The sequence below is a fragment of the Saccopteryx leptura genome, chromosome 7 (assembly GCF_036850995.1).
Source record: "Saccopteryx leptura isolate mSacLep1 chromosome 7, mSacLep1_pri_phased_curated, whole genome shotgun sequence".
NCBI classification, from domain to species: Eukaryota; Metazoa; Chordata; class Mammalia; order Chiroptera; family Emballonuridae; genus Saccopteryx; species Saccopteryx leptura.
The window spans coordinates 102,923,299-102,950,133 of NC_089509.1; the positions used below are offsets into that span (position 1 = coordinate 102,923,299).

Here is a 26,835-nt window from a genome sequence, read left to right on the forward strand (position 1 = left end):
GAGAAGAATTGTAGACAAGGAGACAGGGAGGGAGCAGGCTATAGACTCTTGCCCTCAAGATGTATCCATATAAGAGAAACTTCATGTCTGGGGGTTCTGAATGAAACCCAGGATTAGGTGTTGGAATTACGACTCAGTTTGGGGATAATTTAACCCATTTGTTGGGCTTTTGGGGTGGGGCATGGAGTGAGGTCTCCAATTCATTGTGCATGAGGATCCTATGCCTCTATACTCTCCACACTGGGGACTCAGGCTTTAGATACAATTACCTAATCAGAGTGCAGAGAAAGAGAGAATATGTGTGATTTCGGTGTCCGGTTATCCATCCTCTCTCAGGCAAAAGCGCAGGTCACAGGGAAGAAGACAAGAGCACCATCTCACCTGCTTCCCTCCAAACATCTCCTAGTGGGAGATAGAGCTAGATTGACTGCAGTGTTTCCTTCCCTTCCTGGGGGAAGGGCTGGGGCTGGAGCCAGAAAGAGTGCAGCCGTGGCTCTGGTTTGCCCAAATTTGTAAATGTCACTCCACCCGCCCTTACATCTCTACTTCCATCCCACAGACCTTAACAGTGAGGGTTGGGTGGCGGGTAATGATGTGGAAATTCCGCAGGTCTTGAGAGTCAGAATAGTTTGGTCCTAGTCCTGTCTCTGCCACCCATTATTGCATAACCTTGGTAGAGTCACTCTCTCTGAGCCTCTGTGGCCTCTTATCCTTCAGAGTATGGCTTTACATGTCACCTGCTCAGGGAGGCCCTCTCTTATTTAAGTTGGTCCTCTGTTCTCCATACCGTTGCCTCCTAATCACACACACGTATGTATGTATGTAAATATAACATGTGCATGTATGTATGAGTATATAAATATAAACACATATACATATAATTATGTTTGTCAGCTTATTTGGTTTGTTTCTCTACTAGATTTTAGATTGTAGGCTCTGAGAATGTAGAGACTGTGTATCTTTGCCTTCTGTATCCTCAGAGCCTAGTACAGTGCCTGGCGCTAGGACGTAGAAAAATAACGTGAATGAATAAATGAATGAATGGCCGCTGACCCACATGATGTCTCAAGTTCTTTCCAGCTGAAAAGTATGTGAGTCTAAGATTTCTCATCAAGAGGACCATTCCAAGGTCTCTCCCAGAGTTCCTGTAGAGGAGGGAAGATGAGAGTTGTGTGGCGGACTGGCTGCAAGCCTAGGTCCCTTCGCAGGATTCGGGCGAACTTGTGCAGGGATTAGTGCTTGCAGGTCCGCGGCCCGCTCGGGTCCCGCCTCCTGGCGGGCAGCAGGGGGCGGGGCCAGGCCGCCTCCGCCGGGTTGGCAGTGGAGACGTTCGCCACACTGAGGGTGGCGAGGTGGCGGGTTCTAACGCGAGTCAATGGCAGGGCGGGGCCGAAACGCCCCCCACATCCCCGTGCCAGCGCAGGGGGTGGGGTCCCAACCCTTAGGTTTCCCACTTGGGGGCCCGGGCCGTGCCGTTGCCTAGAAACGCCCCGCCCCGCCCCGCCCCCCAGGGCAGCTGCGGGCGCCTGCCCCCAGCATGGCCTGGCAAGGCTGGCCTGCGCCGTGCCTGTGGGTCGCCAGCTGCGGGCTGCTGCTCCTTGTCCTTGTCCTGCTCCTGAGCCCCCGCAGCTGCCGAGCGCGGCGGACCCTCCGCGGCCTGTTCATGGCACGCAGCAAGCGGCTGCTCTTCCGAATCGGGTTAGTGCGGGTCTCCGGCGGGATGCAGAGCTCGGGAAAGGGGACTGACAGGCGGCGGCGGCGGGAGGCTTAAGGGTTAGTATGCGGCAAGGGCTGGGGGATCCAAGCACAAAGAACGATCGGAGAAGAGGGCTAAAGAAACCATTGATTTGGGGGGAAGAGAAGGAGGGGAGTTGGAAAATTGGTATGGGCTGGGGGAAAAAGGATTGGTGGAGCAGGCCAGGGTGGCCAGAAATGGGTCGTGTGAACATCTGGAGAAAAGAGACAGGTGAGAGGCCAGAGAAAAGGGAGCTGGAAAAGGAGGGTCGGTGCAGTATCCCGAGTTGGGAAGGCCCCGGTGGGCAGGTACATAGAATGCTGCCGACCATCTAAGTGTCATTTGAAACCGCCAACTCCTTCCACGTGTCCTTGTTCCTCTCCGTATCACCCAACTCCCCACCACACCATATAAGCTCTTTTCTGCAGGTCAGTCTGTCCACTTCTTTTTTCTTCCCTATCCTGAGCTGTGTGGGAAGCCTCCGGCTGTGAAATCCGACCTTATTTGTCTTGTTTGACTTGTTAAGATTCACTAACCTTCCAATGACTTTTTACTGTCCTCCCCATCCCCCTACTTCTGCCTCTTCCTGGGCCGGCTCTGTTCTGCACTGAGACACTGAGAGGCAGGCAAGGAACCCCAAGAAGAAGACTTTCTAGAGTCCTTGTCCCCCTTCCCACTGCTAGCAGGGCTCAGGACCTCAAGCCCCAGCTTAAGGAAAGTGATGTTGGTGATGGGAAATGTGGGAGCCCTTGCCACAGGCCAGTTTCAGGGGAGGACCTAAGCTTGGAAATTTCCTGAGCTTGGAGAAGACAATGTACAATTCAGTCCTCCTCCCTGGGACACCCCGGGTATCCCAGACTAGGGTTCTCCTCACACTCAGTCTAAGACATAGACATGGAAGAGCCTAGTGGGGAAAACTGGAAAACCGTGGGGAGGGGGGAGTCGTGTGTGTGTTTTATGGGGCATTCACATTTCTTTTTTTTTTAAATTTTTTTATTTTATTTATTCATTTTAGAAAAGAGAGAGAGAGGGAGAGGGAGAGAGGAAGAGACAAAGAGAGAAGGGGGGGAGGAGCAGGGAGCATCAACTCCCATATGTGCCTTGACCAGGTAAGCCCAGGGTTTCGAACCGGCGACCTCAGCATTTCCAGGTTGACGCTTTATGCACTGCGCCACCACAGGTCAGGCGCATTCACATTTCTAATAGCCCAAACATTCTCTAATAATGCACCAACCCAGTCACCATTGTTCTGCAAATAGCATTAAAATAATGAAATTTATAAATATTTAAATATTTTCATATTTGGGATTTTAAAACATTTTTATCCCCACAAAATATTTGGAAATTTTACCATTTTATTTGGGGAGGGATTTTTAAATCTACTTTCTAGCTTTCAAAATTGGTAACGTTGAAGTCATTGTACAAACAGCTTGAGGAAGTAGAAAATAGAAGTTTCCACAAGGAACTGGAATCAGAGGTCCTGAGATTAGAATTTCCAAATTGCCTTCTCAGAATCCTGACGGTTTCGCTCTTCCTAGAATTTTGGATCTGGGAGTTTCCCAGTCCTCAAATTTGGGATTCTCAGAAAGCTTCTTTCGAATTCATTATTCCTGTGGGTTTCCTGTGTCTGCATTTCAAGATGGCCTTGGAATCCACTCCCCAAATTTGCAGAACAGAAGGGCGTGCCTGGAGTCAGAGTTCCAGATCCTGCCCCTCCGTGGTCTGGGAAACAATCGGTCCAGTCCCTGGGGGGAGAAGCCACTGGCTGCTGGGAGGGGCAGGGGGGTATGAGCAGGAAACAGGCTAGGGGAAATGAGCAGGTGTTGATGCTGTGGGGGTGCCTCCAGGAAGGATGGAGAGGGAGGGGCGGGATAGGACAGGACACGATGGGAAGGGGTGGAGTGCATGGGCGCTGTTACCCTAAAAGTTTGACTGAGAGGACTACAGAGGAGTCTATTGGGAGGTGAAAAGCAGCAATTGAAATACTGGACTAATCTGACTTTGGGTGAGGGGTATGCAACATAATTTAATGACAAAATAACCTAGACATGTTTTCTTTGAATATATGTACCCTGATTTATTAATGTCATCCCATTACCATTAATAAAAATTTATTTAAAAAAAAAAAAAAAAAGAAATACTGGACTAAATAATGCCTGGGATAGCAGAGATGGTTCATGTTTTATTATAACAAGAATTACCGGTGTTGGACAATTTTAGGAAGAACTTTCCTCAAACATAACCACAGTTGTCCTGGGATGGGGAAAACGGCACAGTGGAGGGTAGATCTAGGCTAACTTGAGGTAGACACATGCATTTGGGATTCTGCAGGGTCTGGGAGACAGTGTGTATAGTAAAGCACATAGCATGAGGAGTCCGGCCAGTCTGCTTTTGAATCCTAGCTTTGTTGCTTAGCAACCATGTGACTTTGGATAATTAACAGCCTCTCTGTACTTCAGTTGTTTGCATCTGTAAAATGGGCATAGTGATGGTGCCTGTCTCCTAGGACTCCTGTGAGGATCAAATAAAATTGTGCACATACATGCCCAGGGCCTGGCGCCTAGTAGGTGCTCAGGAAATGTTAGCATTGCTCATTCTGCTGTATAAGTACCGCGCGCTAACCAATTGCGCCACTGGAGCATGCTTTTTAGCATTGCTCATTTTGTAGCATGGGGAAGGGGGGAGAGGGTAGATGGTGCTGGGCGGGCTCCCTCTGGAGCTTCCTTTATATACTTCCACTCCTGTCTTCCAAGCCTGTCCTGCCCGCCCACCCATCAAGAAATCCCACATCCCTTCGTTCAGTGAACCCCTAGCTGCCCTGGGTTGGGATTGTGAGGTCACAGATGTGAGCACAGTCTGGTGGCTGCTCTCAGGAGTAGGGGAAGGAGCATGTGAACAGGGCCCCAAACTGTGGCAGGAATCAGGGCATGACAAATTCCCCAGGATGACAGGGTAGGCTTAAGGAGGCTGGGATCAAGAGAGGGCTCCCTGCACCCTCTCGGGAGCAGGCCCACGCCTTCCCCTTCCCTCCTCCTTTCCCCAGGCGCCTTACCTCTCTGCCTTTCTCTCTCTTAATCTCCAAGGGCTCTTCTCTTGCTTTTGAAACTTGTTTCCTGCGCCGACGCAGCCCAGCTGGCTCACTTCTACTACCTCTGTAACTTTCTAAATGAGTTTTCTTTTAAAATTTGAAAAATAAAATAAAAGAGTCCGGGCTCTCCCATGTATACCCCCTGGTTTATGCCTCAGCTTCCCTTTTGGCCCTTTGCCTCTCAGTGTTGTGGGGGAGGGGTGGGGGGGGGCTGCAGAACGTGGCCCTAAGCAGAGCCTCTGTCTTCAGAATGAGCGTGAATGGGACGCAAAGCTGGGCTCACGCGTGGCTGGGACTGTGCAGAGCTGAGAAAGTGGATGGCGGCCAGCCTTGGAACTGGACAGTCTTAGCTGACAAAGCCCTTGCTCCCTCCCTGGACAAGCCTCATCTTCATTCCTAGATGCAGAGGATCTTTCTTAACCTTTCTCATCCAAGTAAAACCAACTGTCCCAGGACAAACCTGGCCTGGGCCATTCCTATGACAGGAAGCCCCTTTTCTGGGGTCCTTGAGGTCCATTGGCTGGATTTCAAGGGGTGACAAGAGTCCCGAGCTGAGGGCCCTTGGGTGAAGTACCCACCTGCTTGTGGCCCGTGTGAAGACTGGGTCGAGGCGGTGGGCTGGCACCCAACACAGCCTGCAGAAGGCGGGCAGGGTCCTTCTCCTCTCTGCAGCCTTGGGGCCTTGGCGGCCGCAGCCCTAGCAGCCACAGCGAGCCCTCTGCTCACCCCTACCCAGCTTCCCCCCTGCTGCTGGGTTAGCCTCCAACCCTGGCTCTGGGTGGGTGGCCACCCTCCCCCAGCCACACCCTCGCCCAGGCCTTTGGGGGCCCCCAGCACCCCCTCAGATCTGCCCAGTTCCATCCTCTCCAGGCTGCGTGCTCTTTCCAGACTTCTGAGAGCCTGTCCGACCTTCCTCTTTCCTGGCACTCTACCTGTCAAATGTTGTTGCATCCTCAAAGCTCATCTTCAAAATATGTCCAAAATCTGAACACATCCCCACCTCCAACTGCTCCCATCCTGGGCCAACCCACAGTCAGCCAGCCCTCATCTGGCCTCCTGAATGGACCAATCCTTCAGCCTCTGTACTTCCCACCAGAATGAAAACGTTCGAGGTTAATTTAGAAACAGGCTGCTTCTCCACTCAGATCCCACCAGAATGGCTCAAAGGCCCTCTGTGACCTGCTCACCCACCACGTCATCTTTTCTTCTCCGCGCCTTGCTTGTCCTGCCTCGGTCACCCGGGCTCTTTGCTGTCCCTCAAACACTCCCAGGTAGTCTCACCTCCAAGCCCTTCTGTCACTTCCCTAAAATGACCACATGGCCTGCTGCCTCACCCCTCCTTCAGGTCTCCGCTCAGATTTCATCTGAGTACAGAGGCTGCCCTAACCACCCCATAGAAAAATAGCAACACCCGCCCCTGCGCTCTGCCGCCTCCATCTGGCTTTGTTATTCTCTTTAGTACATGTCACCATATGACATACTTGACTTCTTGCCCTGTCTATTGGTTTATTGAGGTTTTTCCCCCCAACCAGAATATGAGCTGTGTGAGGGCTGACATTTTATTCACTACTTGTATCCCAGCTTCAGAACAGTGCCTGCACAGAAGGAAATGTCTTTTTAATGAATAAGGAAAAGCTTGACCCCGGTGCCATCTCCGCTATGATTCCTGTCCAACCTTGCTACTCCAAGTTCATCTCTGCCTCCAGACTAGCCCCTCGGTGTCCTCTACACTTAGGGTTTCATTACACGTGCTTGCTTTTCTTGCGTTAGGTGTTCCCACTGCACTCCCGCAGGCCTGCCCCAGGGAGCAGGACTGAATCGAGAAGACCTGAGGCTGGTGGGGGTGGAAGCCAAAACAAACAGACCAAAGTCAACCCCAAACAAAACCCAGGGACCTGGGCTGGGCAGGTGGCCTGGGATTGTGGGGCAAGGGGACAGAAGTGGTCCAGGCAGTGCTGTGCCTCTGGTCCTCCCCGAGAGCCCTCCGCAGCGGCTCCTCCCCCCTCTGGGAGAGATGGGCACAGTCTGGATCGGGTATCGAAGTCTGCGGAAGACCATGTTCAGGATGGGCACGGATACAGTAGACACGAGCCCTGTGAACTCCTGGGCCGGCCTCTATTTTTCTTTCCACTACATAAGTGCTTTATTTATTAAAAGTGATAAAGAGCTTAGGAAATGTGTAGAAACGGAACAAAGGTGAGACACTGCAGGCCTGTATTTTGACCACATCCAGGCACTGCCCTTCTCCTGGGCCTGGGTAAGCAGCCCTGCGCCCCGCCAGGCCTGCTGGCAGCTTCAGGAAACTCACCCTCTAGGGCAGGGGTCTCAAACTCACGGCCGGCGGGCCGCGAGTTTGAGACCCCTGCTCTAGGGTCTTTTTAGCTCATCTGCTTCAGTTTCCTCAGCTCTGAGAACAGGAACAGGAACACGTTGAGCTGCTCTGGGTCCCGCCTGGGCCTGGGGAGCAGGTCATCGCTCCAGGAGAGCCCTGGGTCCCGGTGGCCTGCTGGGTCTCTCAGCCCTAGGATACCGTTTCTGGGTTTGGTTTCAGAATGAATGCCCCGTGGCTGGTGAGAGGCAAAGCCTTCATTGCATACTCTGGCTGGGTCCTGCATTAGCTATTCGAAGCTCTGATTCCCCCCACCGGACACCCACAGGAATGGACCAAGAGGGCCTGAGGGAGAGTAGGGAAAGCCAAAAGAAACAGACCAAAACCAAAAGCAAACAGAACCCGGGAGCCCGGGGCCGGGGGAGATGAGATAGCAATCCCAAACTGCTTCCTGCCCGGAATCTGGGGCCGCACCAGGTCTGAGGGTCGTTCAGGGAGTACCAGAAGAAGGAGGGGTTGAAGTAGGGGCTTTCCAGGTCATGCTGTTGGATGCAGAGCCCCCCTTTATACTGTCCCCTCCTGCCCCGGCTGTCCAGAGGGTGGGCCAGGGCCTAGGTAGGACAGTCACCCAAAAGTCTTCAGGCCTGTCCCGGGGTTACCCAGGACGGGGAGCCGGCCCTTCAGGGAGGAGGGGAAGAAGAGCTCATTGTGTGCTCTCCGCTGTGTGCCCGAGGAGGAGGTTAAGGGGGCGAGGCTTTGTCTCGCTGTCCCCAGGGGCCCCACCGGCCTCCCGTGGGGCTAGCGGTTCAGACTCAGATATCAGAGAGGCCACGCTCCTGCCCAGTGCGCGTGAGGCCTCACCCGGGTGGCTGGTTCTGTGTCCGCAGCCCCAGCCCCGAGGGAGGGCCCCTCAGAAGAGCTGCAGGGCTCACGCCCGCCCACTGCCCCAGCCCCACCCCGCAGAGTGGTTTCTCTGTCTCCCGCCTGGGTCCCAGAGGGCCAATTAAGGAACTTTCTTTTCTTTTTGGTGAGGAGACTGGGTAGTTCCGGGCCCCAGAAATGTTGACTCAGAACGTGGAAGGGGTCTGAAGGAGGAAAAAGATCAAAACCCTGTTTAGCCAGCACCCCTGGATTGTTCTAGATCCCAGCCTTCTGACCATGCCCGGGCACCCCATGGCCGAGAGTTTGAATCCCACATCTGACCCTGGGGTGTCAATGTCATCTTGTAAGTCACAGTGACCTGCTGGGCTCTGCTTGTTGTCTCTGGCAGCAGAAGGAAGGAAGCTGTAAGGCCCGTTCCATGGGGCAGTGACGTCCCAGTCCGGTGGAGGGCTGGGAGACAGGACAGGTTCTTCCCGGTGATTCCTTCATCGTTCCCGTTTCCCCATTCAGGGTCTTGTTCTTTTTTCCTAAATTGTCTTCTGCATCTGGCTCCTGACACTCCTCAGGGAAACTTCAACCCAGTCCTAAATCTTAGAGCGGAGATATGAAAGGGATTCCCCATTCAGGTGTCTTACACTGAAGTCTCTGACCCTCGGCATTTGTGGCAAACTGCTGCATACGCGATGAGCTGGTCCTGGGAGATGATTCACAGTGTCAGAGGGTTCTGTATCTCAAAGAGCCCAAACTGGTGGCCCAGGAGTCCCAGAGGCCAGATCCTGGGCTGTGTGCCTGGATCATTTTTCTCAGCAAAGGCTCTCAAAGGACTTAGATCTGCCCCGAAATAGTTCTAGCCCCCTCATCTCATCCTAGCACCTTATTTGGGGTTTGGGGAGGATTTTAGCGGTTAAGAGTGTGGACTCCAGGGTCAGGCTATGCCAGGGAATATCTGCCCCACCCCCAGTGCTCTGTGATCCCAAGCAAACCCTGCCTACCTCTCTGGGCTTCACTGTCCTCATCTGTGAAGGGGGGGGAAATAATAGTACCTGCTGTTATTTAGGTCAGGGGTAGTCAACCTTTTTATACCTACCGCCCACTTTTGTATCTCTGTTCGTAGTAAAATTTTCTAACCGCCCACCGGTTCCACAGTAATGGTGATTTATTAAGTAGAGAAGTAACTTGACTTTATAAAATTTATAAAGCAGAGTTACAGCAAGTTAAAGCATATAATAGTAATTACTTACCAAGTACTTTATGTCAGATTTTCACTAAGTTTGGCAGAATACATCTTTATAAAACAACTTACTATAGTTAAATCTATCTTTTCATTTATACTTTGGTTGCTCCGCTACCGCCCACCATGAAAGCTGGAACGCCCACCAGTGGGCGGTAGGGACCAGGTTGACTCCCACTGCTTTAGGTTGTTTGGAGGATGACAGGAGATAATTGATAGGAGACAGGGCTGCTCACAGGTGGGGTCAAGGAAAGCTCTGGAAAAGGTCACAGTTATTAAAGATGAGCCAGTGAGCTCCAGAGAGGCACCCTCACCTGGGTGGGAAGAGCTAGTACCGTGTACCCTCTGCAGACTCCCGGTCTAGCACTCCCTTCAGCTCCTCTACTTCAGGGACCCTGGGTCCAGATCCCAGGGCCGGGGAGGCTGGGATTTTGAGGCCCAATGCGACAGCACCGCCCATGCCCTTGGGTCTAGGTGACCTGCTTAGCAGAGCACCCTGGTTGGCCAGGTGTGTGGGTGCAGCAGGGAGAGGGGAGGGACTTGGAAGCAGCTAGGTGAAAAGAAGAGGGGAGAGAAGGGACAGAGGTGGCTGGAACTTGAGTCCTGAACACCCCACTGGGCTCCACAGTGTCCACAGCTTGGCGTGGGAACAGCTGCACAGTATGCCAAGTACACAGCCTCTTTTCAGTGCCCAGTTGCTTTAATACCTGCCTGCCCAACCCTCCTCGACCTTCCTGGGCTCTAAGGATTTCATGAGTGCCAGTTCTGTGCTGTGTGATTGCTGGTACCCGAGAGGGTGCAGAGGAGCCACGAGGAGCAGGCTGGGTCTCCAGCCGAGTCCGCCTGCCCTCTGAATGGTCCTGATTATGGTGCTGGTAGAAGTTGATAAGGCCTTGCCTCTCGGGGGCTCACTCCTCGTGGAGGGGTGGGGAGAGACTGGCTGAGGGCTCCAGATGCTGTCTGGAAGGAGACTTTCTGCTGGGGTCATCAGGAGCTGAAGGGTTTGAGCTGATCCCTGAGGGGAGCTTAGGATTCCAGGAAGTAGAGAAGGGCTGGAGGGAATTTCAGGCCAGAGACCTGCAGGAAGATGGTAGCTCTGAAATGTGTAAGGCCAGTGGCCACGGCCCATGCAGGTCTGCATTGGATTCGGACAATCGGTAAAGAAACAACGGAGCCAAAAACTGGTGGGCCATAGTCTTAATTCTAGCTTGCACCCAGCGGGCAAGTAAAAATACACACTGGACTCTAAAACCCACTCACATTCAGTGCTCACAAAGCCACTGAATTATCCGAGTTTCCTAGAATCAAAGGTTTCTAGCTCACTAGCCTTATTCTCCTCAGTTCCCCATCTCCTTCCTCATCCCAGATACAAACTCTACACAAACTGGCATCTCACTCAGCACTCTGCCATCTTGGCTGCTTTTCCTGGCCTCCTCCACGTGGCCTCCTTCTGCTCTCTGCTCTGCTCTCTCCTCTAATGATAATCTCAGGAACCAAGAGAGCAAACTCCCGTGTAGTCTACCCCCATTTTATATTGTAGCTTCACAACCTCTAATCCAATATACAAAATAGGGAAGTCTCTAATACAGTCACTTCTCTGAGGCATGATGGGATTGTACCACCCCACATCAAAAAGGGTGGGAAAGGCTTAATCCCAAAACCAAGCCCCAGGCTACAAGGATTCTCAACATGTATTAATATCACCTGGGTGATGGCCTCACGTGGGCAGTGCTATTTTTTTTTTTTGCATTTTTCTGAAGCTGGAAACAGGAGAGACAGTCAGACAGACCCGCATGCGCCCGACCGGGATCCACCCGGCACGCCCACCAGGGGCGACGCTCTGCCCATCCTGGGGGTCGCCATGTTGTGACCAGAGCCACTCTAGCGCCTGAGGCAGAGGCCACAGAGCCATCCCCAGCGCCCGGGCCATCTTTGCTCCAATGGAGCCTTGGCTGCGGGAGGGGAAGAGAGAGACAGAGAGGAAGGCGCGGCGGAGGGGTGGAGAAGCAAATGGGCGCTTCTCCTGTTTGCCCTGGCCGGGAATCGAACCCGGGTCCTCCGCACGCTAGGCCGACGCTCTACCACTGAGCCAACCGGCCAGGGCCTGGGCAGCGCTATATTTAACAAAGTGAGCATAATATACTCTATCTGCCCAACAAAATGTTAATGAGTTATTTCAGGTACTGAAAAGAAGACATAACAATCTCTTCACTGCCCAGCTCAAGAAAATATTGCAGACCCTGTGAAGCCCCTGTGCACCCCGCTTTCTGCCTCTTGGTTCTTTCCACTGTGTGTCTGTGTCCCTAACCAATACAGATGATGGTTTCGCACGGTTTGGCATCTTTAATAAATATTGTCAGACTGTCTTCTCTGCAGCATGTCTGTTAGCTCAATGTTACGTTTGAGCTTTGTGCACGCGGGGACCTGGTGCTCTGGAATTTGTCTTCCTGGCTGTGTGGTTTTCCCTGGTCTGACTGTCTTCAGCTGTTTCTTTGGCCAGTGTGGTGTTGGTGGGCATTTGGGGGTTTATGCTTGTTAAGCACAGGGTCCCCACTAGGCCGCCCAGAGGGGAGGAGGCAGAGACTTGTCTCGGTCCTGATTCAGAGGGCCTCACTGCGAACTGGACACTCTCCTTCCAGCAGTGGGGAGCCACTAAGGCTTTTGTGCAGGAGTGGGACTTGGTCAACATGGTGCTTTCTGGCCAGTGGCTTGCGGTTTAGACCGAAGGCGAAGAGCTGTGTAAAGGTGGCTTTCATAAGGGTCAAGCTAAGAACTTCTAGGGCCTGTTCCTGGGTAAGCCCATGTGGTGGGGCGTGGGGGGTGAACTTGAGAGAAATTCTGTTTTGGTGGCTTAGGCCAGGGAGTGAGGGTGAAGTCGGTGCTCCAGCTGTGTAACTGGGACGATGACCCGGTGTTTCCCAGGATGAGAGGCAGCAGGAGGAAAAGCGGACAGGCATGGCTTGGACCTTGGTGATTGTGACTCGGCCAATATGTAGGCAGATGTAAGGAGTCATGCGGAAGCCATTGTCAGGGAAGACTAACCCTGGGGGCTTGGAATGGGTGTCCCAGTGTCACTAGGTCCTCAGACCCCTCCATCCCTCCATGACCCGGGCCTGTCGTCCCCTGCTCTGCACTGGGATCCAGACTTCAGGCCCACAAAGGCCACCCTGCCCCTCCAACCGCAGCTGGTGGGGCACAGATCTCAGGTCAACACCCCCTCTAATCCAGGCCCTCACCTTCTCTCCCCCGTCGTGACTCAGTTTCCCCTGCCACCTTCCACTCTGCTCCCCTTCACTGCACCCTCTACACAGCGGACAAGTGAGCTTTTAAAAAGGGAAGTTGAAGCATGTGCCTCCCCGCTTTCAAAGCCGCCAGCAATCTGCCACCCCTTCTCCACGGCCTGGCCCCTGCAGGCCTGCTGACCTCTTCTCCAGTGCTCTCAGCCCCTGGGCCCTGCCTAGGCCTCTTAGGAACTGCTAGCACGCACCCACACCCCACTCCTGCCTTCCACAGGACCTTGGTGCTGCACCACCCACTGTCTGGGCTGCTGGCTGCTTCTTATCTTTCCATTCCCAGCTCAGTTTGCCCTGAAAGGAGAGGCTGTCCCTGCCCACCCTGCCCACAGTAAGACCTCTTCCCTTCTGGCTACCCTCCTTCGTGGCCAGCTATAGTTAACTGCTTGTTTGCTGATTGGTTTTCTGGTTGGGTCTGTTGGTCCCTCTAGTCACTACGCTGATAGGGACCCAGCTGCCTCTTTCTCTGCGGTTTGTACCCTGTCCGGCATGTGCAGTAAATATTTGCTGAATAAAGCAAATGAAAGAGAGGGCCTTGTTTACTGCAGCTACTTAATGCACAGACCCTGCCCTGCTGGATCTTGACCTTCACTGGGGGACAAAGCACATATATCATGAGCATCCAGAACAAGGAAGACAGAGCATTGTGCACCCCCTCCCAGATGTGGACAGCCATCTGCTAGCAGCTGTGGGGGCGCCTGGCTGAATGCGGGAAGGAAGCAACAGTTGCTCAACACTTTCCCTGCCAGGCCTTGACTAATTACCATTTGTTACCTTGTTTTGTGTTACTTAATCTTCACACAGTCCTGCAGGGCTAAGTCCTGGTAGCGCCATTAAAAAAAAAGTATTTTTTAATTAATTTTTAGAGAGAGAGAGACTGAAACATGAATTTGTTGCTCCACTTACTTATGCATCCCTTGGCTGATTCTTGTGTGTGCCCTGACCGGGGATTGAACATGCAACCTTAGAGTATGGGGGGCAACACTCAACCAACTGAGCTGCCCTGCCGGGGCTCAATACAAATTATTAGCTACTCTCCACATCTTATTGAAATTTCACCAACTGTCCCGCTAATGTTCTTTTTCTGATCTAGAATCCAATCCGGGATAATTAGGTTGTTCCAACCAATCCCCTGAGGATGGGCATCTCTCTCGGGCCAACTCTTTGTCCTCACTCACACACCCACAAGGACCAGCAGCTCCCACTCCCCCAACCCCCCGCTGGGGGCTCCGCACTCTCCCTCTGCCCCATTCTGGTGAGCTTTCCCCGGGTCCTCACGCAGCCCGGCTCCCTCACTTCTTGGAAAGTCACTTCCCCAGAGGCTTTCCTTGACTACGGTGCTAAAATAGCAGCTCCTGTCATCATCCTCCGTCCTCTTGCCCCGTTTTGTTGTGTCATCTGCACCTGACAGTCTGTTTATTGTCCTGTCAGTCCCACTAGAATGTCAACTGCAAGAGGGCGCTGACTGCCCGCTCACCGTGCGCCCAGAGCAGGCTAATAGCAAAGCCTCACTGAATATTGTTGAATGAGTGAAAGTATATACGAAGTGGCTGAAACTGATTTAAAGATAAAAGAACAGACTGGTAGTTACAAAATAGTCACAGGGATGCCAAGTCCAACACAGGGAATATAGTCAATAATATTGTAATAACTATGTGGGGGGCTGGGCGGGTACTAGAAATATCGGGGGGGAACACTTTGGTAAGTGTATGATTGTCTAACCACTATGCTGTACACCTGAAACTAATAAAAAAATAATGTTAAATGTAAACTCTAATTGTAAAAAATAGCCTGACCTGTGGTGGTGACATGGAGGAAGTGACGACCTGAAATACTGAAGTCAACCCTGGGCTTGCCGGGTCAAGACACATATGGGAAGCAACTACTGTGAGTTGATGCTTCCCGCTTTTCCCCCCTCTTTCTCTCTCTGCTCTCTAAAAATCAATAAATAGAAAACCAAAAAAAAAAAATTAAAAATTATTATTTTTTGCCTGAGAGAACGAGAGAGAGACAAGAACAGAAAGAAAGGGTGAGAGGCATCAACTCGGAATTGCTTTCACTTTAGTTGTACATTGATTGCTTCTCATATGTGCCTTGCCCAGTGACCTTTTGGGCTCAGGCTGGTGAGCTTTGGGATCATGTGGACAATTCCCCTGCTCAAGCCAGCGACCCCATGCTGACTGACGAGCCCGCACTCAGAGCCAACCACCTCGGGGCTTCAAACCAGCAACCTCAGTCAATCAACCTAAGTCAGTGCTTTATCCACTGCACCACCACCAGTCAGGCTAAAAAAGATTATTAAAAAAATAAAAATAAAAGAGAAAGAAGGCCTCTTTAAAATGGATATAAAGACACGAAGAATGACAAAACCCCTCCAGTGTGTGTCAAAATTCCCAGTCAACACAAGTGCATGGGCACACAAGTTAGGGGTCGCAATGATTCAACTTTTAAGTTTATTTATTTATTTTTTTCTTTACAGGGACAGAGAGAGAGAGTCAGAGAGAGGGATAGACAGGGACAGACAGACAGGAACGGAGAGAGATGAGAAGCATCAATCATCAGTTTTTTGTTGCAACACCTTAGTTGTTCATTGATTGCTTTCTCATATGTGCCTTGACCGTGGGGCTACAGCAGACCGAGTAACCCCTTGCTCGAGCCAGCAACCTTGGGTCTAAGCTGGTGAGCATTTTTTATTTTGCTCAAGCCAGATGAGCCCGCGCTCAAGCTGGCAACCTCAGGGTCTCAAACCTGGGTCCTTGGCATTCCAGTCCAACGCTCTAGCCACTGCGCCACCACCTGGTCAGGCACAATGATTCAACTTTAGTAAACGATTTCTACCAAATTGTCAGGGAGACCTGCTTGGTTTTGATGGACTTGTTCGCATACAAACCAGCTAGCTCTTTATGAAAGGCCTAAAGAGCAGGCGCCCCTGCACCTCACCACCCTAACCCCCCACAGAGACACAGTAAATGCCTGGAGAGAGCTAGAGTCCACCATCTAGCTTCCACCTGGGTTTTTCTGTCTCTGGCTTAATCAGCTAGGATCCCTGCACCCTTTCTGGCTGACTTGCTGTGTAACCCTAACCATTGACTGACTGCCCTGCCCCCACCCCAGCCTCAGTTTCCCTTCTGAGAGGCCAGGGCCTGAGGCAGCTCCTTTCCCTGCTGGAAAGGGCTCAGTGTAAAATGAAGTTCTGAGCCTCCGGAAAGCAGGAAAGAAGTGCCACACAAGGAACTGCAATGTGAAGCTTTTCCTTTCTTCTACCATCTCTCTTTGACTTGCCGTGATGTTTTTAGTTGGCTATTTAGTGTCATCCTTTTTTTTTTTTTTTTTTTTTTTAGGGAGAGAGAGAGAGGGACAGACAAGGACAGACAGACAAGAAGGGAGAGAGATGAGAAGCATCAATTCTTTGTTGTGGTACTTTAGTTGCTCATTGATTGCTTTCTCATATGTGCCTTGACCAGAGAGCTACAGCTGAGCCAGTGACCCCTTGCTCAAGCCAGCGACCTTGGGCTTAAGCCAGCGACCATGGGGTCATGTCTATGATCCCACACTTAAGCCAGTGACCCCTCATTCAAGCTGGTGAGCCCACACTCAAGCCAGATGAGTCCACACTCAAGCCAGAAGAGTCCACACTCAAGCTGACGAACTCGGGGTTTTAAACCTGGGTCCTGTGCATCCCAGGCCAACGCTCTATCCACTGCACCACCGTCTGTCAGGCTAGTGTCATTCTAAGTAAAGAAAAATTAAATATCTAAATTATTAGCATGAATTTTGCCATTTATTGTTATACTATACAATACCAGTTTTATCTGTTTGTTTGTTTGTTTATTTTTAGAAAGAGAGAGAGAAAAAAAGGGGGAGAGAGAAACATTGATTTGCTGTCCCACTTATTTATGCATTCATTGGTTGATTCTTGTATGTGCCCTGACTAGGATCAAACACTGGTACACCAGGACCACATTCCAACCAACTGAGCTTCCCAACTAGGGCTATACAATGCCATTTCTAAATACAAATGTAAGGACATTTAACTCACATGTGGAATCACCGAAACTACATAATGCGCATTTCTTAGCTTGTGAGGGGATATATATTCTGTTCTGACCAGAACATTGGAATGCTGCACAGAACTAATTCAACTGTGTTTATTTCACCTCGTGACACTCTCATGTTCTACCAGCTCACTGTACCGATGAGGAAGGGAGGAAGGAAGGACTGACGAAAGGAAGAGGACAGATCAGTTACCCTTGTTCCCTCTCCTTTGGTGGCATCATTTACAACAGGGGTCCCCAAACTACGGCCCGGCCCGTGGGCTGCATGCGGCCCCTGAGGCCATTTATCTGGCCCCCGCCACACTTCCGGAAGGGGCACCTCTTTCATTGGTGTCAATGAGAAGAGCACAGGATGCATGTCGCATCCGCATCCTGTGCTCCTGAAGTACTGTATGTGGCGTCGTCGCTCATGTACAGTACTACTTCCAGTGACGCGGGACGCACTGTCATGGCTCCGGAAGTGCGTCATATCACTTCTTACAGCTAGCAGTGACAAATATGGAACCGGACATTGACCATCTCATTAGCCAAAAGCAGGCCCATAGTTCCCATTGAAATACTGGTCAGTTTGTTGATTTAAATTTACTTGTTCTTTATTTTAAATATTGTATTTGTTCCCGTTTTGTTTTTTTACTTTAAAATAAGATATGTGCAGTGTGCATAGGGATTTGTTCATAATTTTTTTTATAGTCCGGCCCTCCAACAGTCTGAGGGACAGTGAACTGGCCCCCTGTGTAAAAAGTTTGGGGACCCCTGATTTACAACATAGATGGTCAAATCATACAGGGATGTAACATGAGTAAGGAAGGATGTGGGATATGGTAGGGTTCCTTGGGGGTTTCTGTTTCTTAGAACACCACTGCTTTCTCTATGCCTTGGAAGCGAATTCTGGCTTGAACTGGAAGTGTGGCCTCTCGGCCAGTCAGTGCCCCACCCCTCACTCAGTCGTAGATGCTCACTCTCCTTCTATCGCTTTGAATCTTGTTGAGTTCTTGCACACAGTAGGTCTGCCAGCATTCTGTGCTCATGGGGCATTGTGAACACGGTAAGGGTATGGGGCAGCAAGGAACAGAACATACACATATTGTGTGTACCACTTCTGCTTGTGTGCATATTCCGTTGACCCATCAGACTTGACTCAAGGTCAAAGGTAAAATCATTAAGAATTTCAAGATGGCAACAGCAGAGCATTAAACCAAGCGAGGGTCGCACACCTGTGAAGCAGGCCCTGCATGCTGCCTTCTTTATTTGGAGGGCTCTGTCACTCACAGCCTCCTCGTTCCTTTTTGCCTCCTTGTCACTGTGTGGCCTGGGATGGCCTGGAATGGTGGTCAGAGGAGAGAGGAAGTTGGTCAGCTCATGCAGCCTCACCTCTCCCTGATTCCTTCACCAAACAGCCAAACAGAACTTTCCAGTTTCCCTAAACAAGCCCTGCTGTCTGCTATTATAGTTTCCTCTACCCCATTGGTTCTCAGAGTTGTGCTCCCTGGACCAGTGGCATCAGCATCACCAGGAGTTGGTAGAAAAATGCCAACTCCTGAGCCCCGCCCCAGACCTGCTTTTTCAGGTGGGGCTGAGGAATCTGGTTCAGCATTCCCCGGCATCGCTGCGGGCCACCACTGCTCCTTCTGAAATATAGTTCTCACCTGTTGCAGCTGTCTAACTGCTCCTCCCCTTTCGCTGTAAAAACCCCTCATGGTCCAGGAGTCTGTCTGAATTCTTCACTTCTCCCCTGATGGGCTGCCAACTGAGGATGTGTCTGTCTCATTCTCTATCTGGTCCTGCGTACCGAGCAGGGCAAACAGTAGACGCCCAATAAGTGATGGTGAAGTTGTGTTGACTCGGGGCGACCAAGAGCGTGGAGATGTGGGGCCTGGGCATCACGGAGGGTCGGGGCCTGGGCATCACGGAGGGTCGGGGCCTGGGCATCATGGAGGGTCGGGGCCTGGGCATCACGGAGGGTCGGGGCCTGGGCATCACGGAGGGTCGGGGCCTGGGCATCACGGAGGGTCGGGGCCTGGGCATCATGGAGGGTCGGGGCCTGGCAGCTGAGCACAGACACCCCTCCCTGCAGGTACAGCCTATACACCCGCACCTGGCTTGGGTATCTCTTCTACCGGCAGCAGCTGCGCAGGGCTCGGAATCGCTACCCCAAAGGCCACTCCAGAACCCAGCCCCGTCTCTTCAATGGTGAGCTCTGGCTGCCCTGGGCCAGCACCGCCCCCAGACGTGTCCACCCACCCTCCCGACTCCCTGTCACATCCCCCCGACCACTCCCTGCCCAGGTCCGTTGCCTCACCCACAGACCATCTCTGTCTCCCAGGAGTGAAGGTGCTTCCCATCCCTGTCCTCTCGGACAACTACAGCTACCTCATCATCGACACCCAGGCCCGGCTGGCTGTGGCTGTGGACCCTTCCGACCCTCAGGCCGTGCAGGTGAGGCGCAGGGGCCCCCGGGGTCACCTTGAGGCTGGGGCGACTTCCCCTTTCTAGAGAGGGGCTAATCCTGGTCCCCCTGCCACTGGGATGTGCCCCCTCCACATGCACTCACACCCAGACCCTGACCTGCACATGCACATGCACAGAGACCCCCACAGCCACAGCCTGGGGGAGGCTCAGTGTCCAGGGCTTGGCTGGAGGAGAGGGGGAGGGCAGCAGTGAGGGAACCAGAGCCAGAGAGGGAGCGATGCTGGCCCAAGACTGTGGGCCTACTGGGTTTCCACTCTCTCCATCTCTGTAACCCCCTTTCTGGTCCACTTTCTCCTCTCCTCACCTCTGTCGGTCAGTATCCGGGACTCGCCACCTTTCCCTCCCATTTCTTATTCCCGTGTGTGCATTTCTCTTATGTCTGCCCGTCCACAAGTCTCTCTCTGCCCCTCTCTCCCACCACCCCACCCTTGCCCAGGTGCTCATGCTGGGTCTCAGCTGCCCCTCCCTTCCCCAGCGCTTTCCTCCTCCTCCCTTCTCATTCTCCAGTTCCATCTCCTCTCCCTCCCCCATCCCCCCCTACCTTCTCTGCGCAGCACCCAAGCCCCTGTCTCTCGACCTCAGGCCTCCCTCTGCGTCCTGTCCTCAGTCTCAGTAATTCCTCTCTCCTCCAGGCATTCATCGAAAAGGAGGGTGTCACCTTGGTTGCCATCCTCTGCACCCACAAGCACTGGTAAGGGGCTGGGCTGGGGTGTCTGGGTGCAGATGACCTTCCCTAGCTGACCCTCGCTCCGGCTGAGCTTGCCAGGTGTGACCGCATCAGGTCAGGCTCGGCTGGGGCTCAGGAAGTCAGGACGGGGGCCACCCACCTTCCTCACGAAGTACCGAGCACTGGCAGAGAGGGAGGGGCCGGGGTGGGCCTCCCACTCCTCCACTTCTCAGGCTCCGGAATCCCCAGAGGGGGCCAGGGCAGGCATTTCTCTCTCATTCCACGGGCATTTATGAGGTGCCGACTCTGCACTGGGCACGGACAAACCGTGTGATTTCTCAAGAAGATTCTAGCCCCATAGACGGGACAACTCTTCACGAAAGTGTACAACAATGACAAACAATGGCAACTGTGGCCACAGGGTTTAGCCAGGTGGGGGCATAATCAGATCCACTTGGAAGAATTAGAGGCGGATGACCCCGGAGCTGAGGAAATCCAGAAAGACCAGTTGGCACTGGCCAGGTGGTGGGAGGAAGGCGCGGGTGGCGAGTTGTGGGGATGACATTCTGGGCAGCGGAACAGCTTGAACAAAGGCCCAGAGGTGTGGACCACTTGGCTCAGCCCCGAAGCCAGGGGTATTCAGGGTTCGTAGGCCTGGAGATGTCATGGGGAGAGAGGAGGCAAGGGGGCCACGTGCAGTTGCCCCTCAGAAGCACCCCTGGCTCTGCTGTCCCGCAGGGACCACAGCGGAGGGAATCGTGACCTCAGCCGGCGGCACCAGGACTGTCGGGTGTACGGGAGCCCTCAGGATGGCATCCCCTACCTCACCCAGTGAGTCCCTGACCCAGGGGCGGGTGGCACTTCCGTGGGCTCCCCACCTATCCTTCAGCTAAGTATTTTGGGAATATCAGCGGTTGGATCTTTCCTGATGCTCTTTCTGGCCCTTAGAGAGCAGATCACAGCCCATTTGAAGACTGGCACTGCCCACCTGCCAGCTGATTTAGCCAGGGTTCCCCAAAACAGACTTCAGAGGGGAGGGTTTGGATCAAAAGTCCTACACTGAGGGTACCTCCTCTCTCTGGTGTGGAAGCCCTGACTCCTGCCAATGACCCAGCCCCCTGGGCCTGGGGTGCAGCAGGACCAGAATGGTGTAAGCTCTATACCTTCTCTCCCCCGTCGCCTTGCTCCTCAGTCCCCTGTGTCATCAAGACGTGGTTAGCGTGGGACGGCTTCAGATCCGGGCTCTAGCCACTCCCGGCCACACGCAAGGCCATCTGGTCTACCTGCTGGACGGGGAGCCCTACAAGGGTCCTTCCTGCCTCTTCTCGGGAGACCTGCTCTTCCTCTCTGGCTGTGGTGAGTTCCTCCAAGGGGACGACGGAGGAGAAGAGGTAGGAGGAAGGGAGACAGGCCAGGGCAGGGGCCCAAGGACAGCCGCAGTGCCGTGCAACGCACTAAAGCATTAGCTTTGGCACAGACGTTGCCTCGGCAGTTACTCTGATTTGGGGTAACAGTTACCTGCGTTACTCCAACGTTTTTATACCCTCACGACTTCTCACAGGGGCTGGCGAGCATGAGACAGTGCCTGTAACTGAGTACAGACCTCACAGGGTGTTTGTTTCCGCCGGGTAGAGCCTGGCTCTCTGATACAGTGACTGGGGACCAGGTTACACAAACCTGAGAACCCTGCGTGAGAGGGTGGCGCCACGGTCGGCGGACCGTAAGTCATAGGCTGTGTGGAGGCCAAAGGGCAGCGCAGCAGAGAGGGAGGTGCTCTGTGGAAAGGAGCAGCCCAGCATGGCCGTGTGTGGGGCTCTTAGAACCCAGCCTCAGGGCTCGGCACCCCCTCTCTATCTGCATGTCAGGACAGGCCGTGGGGGCCTTCCCAAGGGCTTTGTTGGGGGTGACTATTTGGGCCCGGCCCCCAGGGGCACAGTTCAGGGCTAGTGGCCCAAGGTGCACAGCTGGGCCCTGCCCCACCTCACCTACCTGGTGTCATCCTGTGCTGCCCTTGAATTTTCTAACACATCCCTGCCCCCCCCCAGGACGGACCTTTGAGGGCACTGCCGAGACCATGCTGAGCTCGCTGGACACTGTGCTGGATCTGGGGGACGACACTCTGCTGTGGCCCGGTGAGTGTCCCCCCTGCTCCCAGAGTACCCCCCCAGGCCCAGTTTCTGTCCCAGAAGTGACACAGTCCACCTCTGGTGGCTCCCGGGAGCCCACTGTAGCAGGGGGACAGAGCTCCCTTGTTTTTGGAATACTGGCTCTGTAACGAGCCTAGGACAGAAAACAGCCTTTGCTTATCAGAGGAGAAGTCAATAAATCCAGTCTGCTTGTATCCGTGTATGTGTCCATATCGACACATTATATGTCCAGCTGACCATATGTATATATGTACACTGCATGTCCATGCAGACATACATACATACAGTGCATGTCCACAGTTTCTAAAACATTCTCTACTATCTCAGGTAATCCTCAGACTATCTCAGTTCAGCCATTCATTCACACTTTCTTGAGCACCTAACATGTCCCAGGCTCTGTTCTAGGCACCGGAGACACACCCTTGTTCTAGTGGGATTATTTTCTCCGCTTGCCAAAGAAAACTGTGGCTCAGAGCGGTGGCATGACTTGACTGAGGTCACAGAGCTGGGCAGAGGCAGAGTCAAGCTAGAATGTGGCCTCCTGGCTGCCTGTCCGGTGGTTTCCCTGAATGGCTCCTGCCTCTTTTTTTTTTTTTTTTTTTTTTCTGAAGCTGGAAATGGGGAGACAGTCAGACTCCCGCATGCACCCGACCGGGATCCACCCGGCACGCCCACCAGGGGGCGATGCTCTGCCCATCCAGGGCGTCGCTCTGTCGCGACCAGAGCCATTCTAGTGCCTGGGGCAGAGGCGAAGGAGCCATCCCCAGCGCCCAGGCCATCTTTTGCTCCAATGGAGCCTCGGCTGCGGGAGGGGAAGAGAGAGACAGAGAGGAAGGAGAGGGGGAGGATGGAGAAGCAGATGGGCGCTTCTCCTGTGTGCCTTGGCCGGGAATCGAACCCGGGACTTCCGCACGCCAGGCCGACGCTCTACCGCTGAGCCAACCGGCCAGGGCCTGGCTCCTGCCTCTTCACGCACCGCTGACTTGTGCCCACTTTCCCCGGGAAGTGCCGCTCCTCCTCCCGGTTGTCAGTACCATGGGCCTCGGGGTAGGAAGGACTTTTTCTGCTCACACACCAACCTCTCCACCCTGCCTCTGCCCGCATGGGGTTCCCCAGGTCATGAGTACGCGGAGGAGAACCTGGGCTTTGCGGGCGTGGTGGAGCCTGAGAACCTGGCCCGGGAGAGGAAGATGCAGTGGGTGCAGAGGCAGCGGATGGAGCGCAAGAGCACGGTTTGAGGCTGGGGGCCCCCGTGGGGCTGGGGCTGCGAGGGCGCCCCCCAGAGCTGTCTCTTCCTGCTGAGCCAGGGCCTCTGTGCCCGGCCCAGAGCTCTGACATGTTTGCTTCATGGGTCTTTGAGTGAAAACTCCTGGACCTCGGGGCGGGGCAGGCGGGATTCCCTTGGTGGGGGCCTTGTGAAGATCCTCCCCACCAAAGCCGCTGCCTCTGGCCCCACAGTGCCCGTCCACCCTGGGAGAGGAGCGCTCCTACAACCCCTTCCTGAGGACCCACTGCCTGGTGCTGCAGGACACTCTGGGCCCAGGCCTGGGCCCCACCGAGGACGACGGCGACTCCCGGGCCCAGCTCCTGGAGAAGCTCCGCCGCCTAAAGGACCTGCACAAGAGCAAGTGACCCCCCAGCCCACCCCAGCCCACCGCATGGTGGGGAGGCCGCTCATCGCCCGCACACAGCATCCTCATCACTACCAACACCCTCCATCGGCGCCCACAGCGGTCATCATTCCCCGACACTGGTCAAGGGGAGAGGAGGGACACGGTGGGGAGATCTTGAGGCCCAGAGAAAGGGGACAGTTCAGGGACAGCTCGAAGGCTTGGAGACACCATGGGGTGAGGCTGAGCTTTGAAGGGTAACAGGAAAGGGGGGGGGGCTTCGGGCCATCTCCAGACCTAACTGGACGGGTCCCCTCTCCCTCCCCTACTCCTGCCATGGTAGTGAGGATATGGAGGCTGCTGTGAGCCCCTCAGGAGGCCTCACCCTCACGGTAGCCACTAATCCCAGGGCTGCGGAAGCCATGACTGGGAGAGATGCCTGGGAAAGTCTCCACTCAGACCCCTGGTTTACTGAGGCACTGCCCCTCCTCCCCCAGCCTCCCCACCCTGCCCTGCCCCACCCCTCACCCACAAGGGCATCTTTCAAATAGAGCCATTTCTGTAAAAGATGAAGAGGCTGGAAGTCTGTGTTTGGCCAATCTCTGCCTTAGTGACTTCCCTACAGCCTGGCAGAGGGAGGGTCCTGGTTGCCAAGGAAACCTTGACCTCAGGCTAAAGAGACAGCAGAGGCTGCTGGGGTATTAGCCCAGCGTCTTGTAGGTGGCACAGGCTCCCTGCACGGCTGGCCTGGTCTGCTCACTGGCCTCTGCCCCTGCGCTGGGCCAGTAGGGCCCCTTCCAGGGGAGAGAGAGCCATCGTCTGCCATGGCCGCTGCCGTTTTCTCGTTGTGGCCCTATGCTTAGTAACTCCTGCCTTCCTCGAACTTCTGCTTTGTCCTCAACCCCTTTCCTCTTTTAGTCATTAATGACATTCATCTGGCCCTTGCAGTTTGCCAAGAACAGTCTGTGTCATTTCTCATTAGATCCTTGGCCCCGTTCTGGCTGGGTGGAGGGGTCTGTGCAGCCGAGTCCAGAAATCAGAAGTCTGAGAGCAGAGACCCCTCGAGTAAATGGCAGCTTCCAGGACCCAAGCCAGGGCCCTTTATCTCGGCTCAGCCCTCCCTCAGCTCAGCTTCTCTGGTCTCGGGTCCAGGTCCCCTTGGGGCCACAGTGAGGAAGCCTATGGTCCTCAAGCAGATGTACCTTGGGTCAGCCAGGGGCCTTCTCTTCCTTCGAAGAGAAGCCTTCCCTCAGGCTCTGCTCACCTCTGGCAAGCCTCCAAGATGCCCCCTGCCCTCAGTTTCTCCTCCTCATCCAGCCTCTGCCTCCCTCTCCAGCCATAGCCTCTGGTACCAATTCTAGCAATACTTCCAGAATAGAGTTCCCTGCATCCCAAGACATGCAGTTTCCTGCCTCTGTGCCTTTGCTCATGCTGTTTCTTCAGACTGGAATGCCTTTCCCCTGCTTCTCCTGCCTTGTCTGCCTGGCAAACACCTGTTCATCTCTCGCAATCCCCCTCAAAGGCCCCCTCCTCCAGGAAGACAACCTCCCATGTGTCTCCCCTCCAGGCTACCTCTGCTCTTTGTAAATGCTTCTCATGTGGCACTTTTCACTGTATTTTACTTGTTTACATGTTTGTCTCCCCTTCCAGACTGTGAATCCTTCAGGGCATGGACTGTATCTTATGCATCTCTGTATTTCTGCGCCTAGCACGGTGTCTGGCACACAGTAGGCGCTCAATAAATGTTAAATGAATGAATGATTTAACAGAGGCTTGGTCACTCAGTGGGCTTGTCTTTATTGGTGCTTCCATTTTTCTGTCTGGGTTACAGGTTCTCCAGCTTGAAGCTACTGTACTTCAAGAACTTTGGCCAAAAACAACACTATGACTATATCCTTCCATGGCTCGTGTGTTCTGGGCTTATCTCTGTTTTCCAAAGCTTGAGGTGCACAAGTGTACCCTGGCCACAAAGGGGATGGTTTCCATGGTCACAGTGCAGCAGTGAAAAGCACTATAAGGGCAAGGCCTTGGCTTCTCTTTAACCCTTTGAGTAGTGAGTTTTTTTCATGCTCGCTGCCCCTCAGGAATATTTTTTTTAATGAAATTAGTTACAGTTACTGTTTTAATAACTTAAAATCATGTTTGTTTGATAACCAATTTATGGAAACAAGAAGAACATACATTTGCCTTTTTTACTTTTTTGGTTTTTTTTGGTTTTTTTTTTTTGTATTTTTCTGAAGCTGGAAACGGGGAGAGACAGTCAGACTCCCGCATGCGCCTGACCGGGATCCACCCGGCACGCCCACCAGGGGGCGATGCTCTGCCCCTCCGGGGCGTCGCTCTGTTGCGACCAGAGCCACTCTAGCGCCTGGGGCAGAGGCCAAGGAGCCATCCCCAGCGCCCGGGCCATCTTTGCTCCAATGGAGCCTCGGCTGTGGGAGGGGAAGAGAGAGACAGAGAGGAAGGAGAGGGGGAGGGGTGGAGAAGCAGATGGGCGCTTCTCCTGTGTGCCCTGGCCGGGAATCAAACCCGGGACTTCTGCACGCCAGGCCGACGCTCTACCACTGAGCCAACCAGCCAGGGCCACATTTGCCTTTTTTAATGTTGCCTTACACCAGCGGTTCTCAACCTGTGGGTCGCGACCCCAGCAGGGTCGCCTAAAGCCATTGGAAAATACATAATGCATACCAGGTATTTACATTCCGAATCATAACTGTAGCAAAATTACAGTTATGAAGTAGCCACCAAAATTATTTTTTGGTTTGAGATCACTGCAACATGAGGAACTGTATTGCGGGGTCACGGCATTAGAAAGGTTGAGAACCACTGCCTTACACTTTTTTTTTTTGCATTTTTCTGAAGCTGGAAATGGGGAGGCAGTCAGACAGACTCCCGCATGTGCCCGACCGGGATCCACCCAGCACGCCCACCAGGGGGCGATGCTCTGCCCATCCAGGGCGTCACTCTGTCGCGACCAGAGCCACTCTAGCGCCTGGGGCAGAGGCCAAGGAGCCATCCCCAGCGCCCGGGCCATCTTGCTCCAATGGAGCCTCGGCTGCGGGAGGGGAAGAGAGAGACAGAGAGGAAGGAGAGGGGGAGGGGTGGAGAAGCAGATGGGCACCTCTCCTGTGTGCCCTGTCCAGGAATCAAACCCGGGACTTCCACACGCCAGGCCGACGCTCTACCACTGAGCCAACCGGCCAGGGCCGCCTTACACATTTTTAAAATAAATCAATCGTACTCTGGATGGTCAGTAGGCACGAGGATGTACATGAATGTTCGTACTGCTCAAAGGGCTAATGCCTCTCTAAGAACCCAACACCACTATC

At 53.6% G+C, this 26,835-nt stretch overlaps 1 protein-coding gene across 1 annotated transcript; it reads left to right on the forward strand.

Annotated features, from left to right (window-relative positions):
- Positions 1-1,314: 1,314 nt before the first annotated feature.
- Positions 1,315-25,277, forward strand: LOC136379093 (probable hydrolase PNKD). The gene is made up of 9 exons (XM_066346603.1): positions 1,315-1,698; positions 18,688-18,803; positions 18,937-19,049; positions 19,715-19,773; positions 20,488-20,580; positions 20,942-21,105; positions 21,795-21,881; positions 23,013-23,128; positions 23,355-25,277. Exons 1-9 carry the CDS (start codon positions 1,538-1,540, stop codon positions 23,526-23,528), a joined length of 1,083 nt encoding a protein of 360 aa, XP_066202700.1. The 5' UTR covers positions 1,315-1,537; the 3' UTR covers positions 23,529-25,277.
- Positions 25,278-26,835: the final 1,558 nt, after the last annotated feature.

Excerpts from the sequence above, each read along its gene's own strand:
- LOC136379093 (XM_066346603.1), top strand. The coding sequence starts at position 1,538 with ATGGCCTGGCAAGGCTGGCCTGCGCCGTGCCTGTGGGTCGCCAGCTGC. Across the intron at positions 1,699-18,687 it reads CGGCTGCTCTTCCGAATCGG|GTACAGCCTATACACCCGCA; the intron begins GTTAGTGCGGGT and ends CCCTCCCTGCAG. Across the intron at positions 21,882-23,012 it reads CGACACTCTGCTGTGGCCCG|GTCATGAGTACGCGGAGGAG; the intron begins GTGAGTGTCCCC and ends GGGGTTCCCCAG.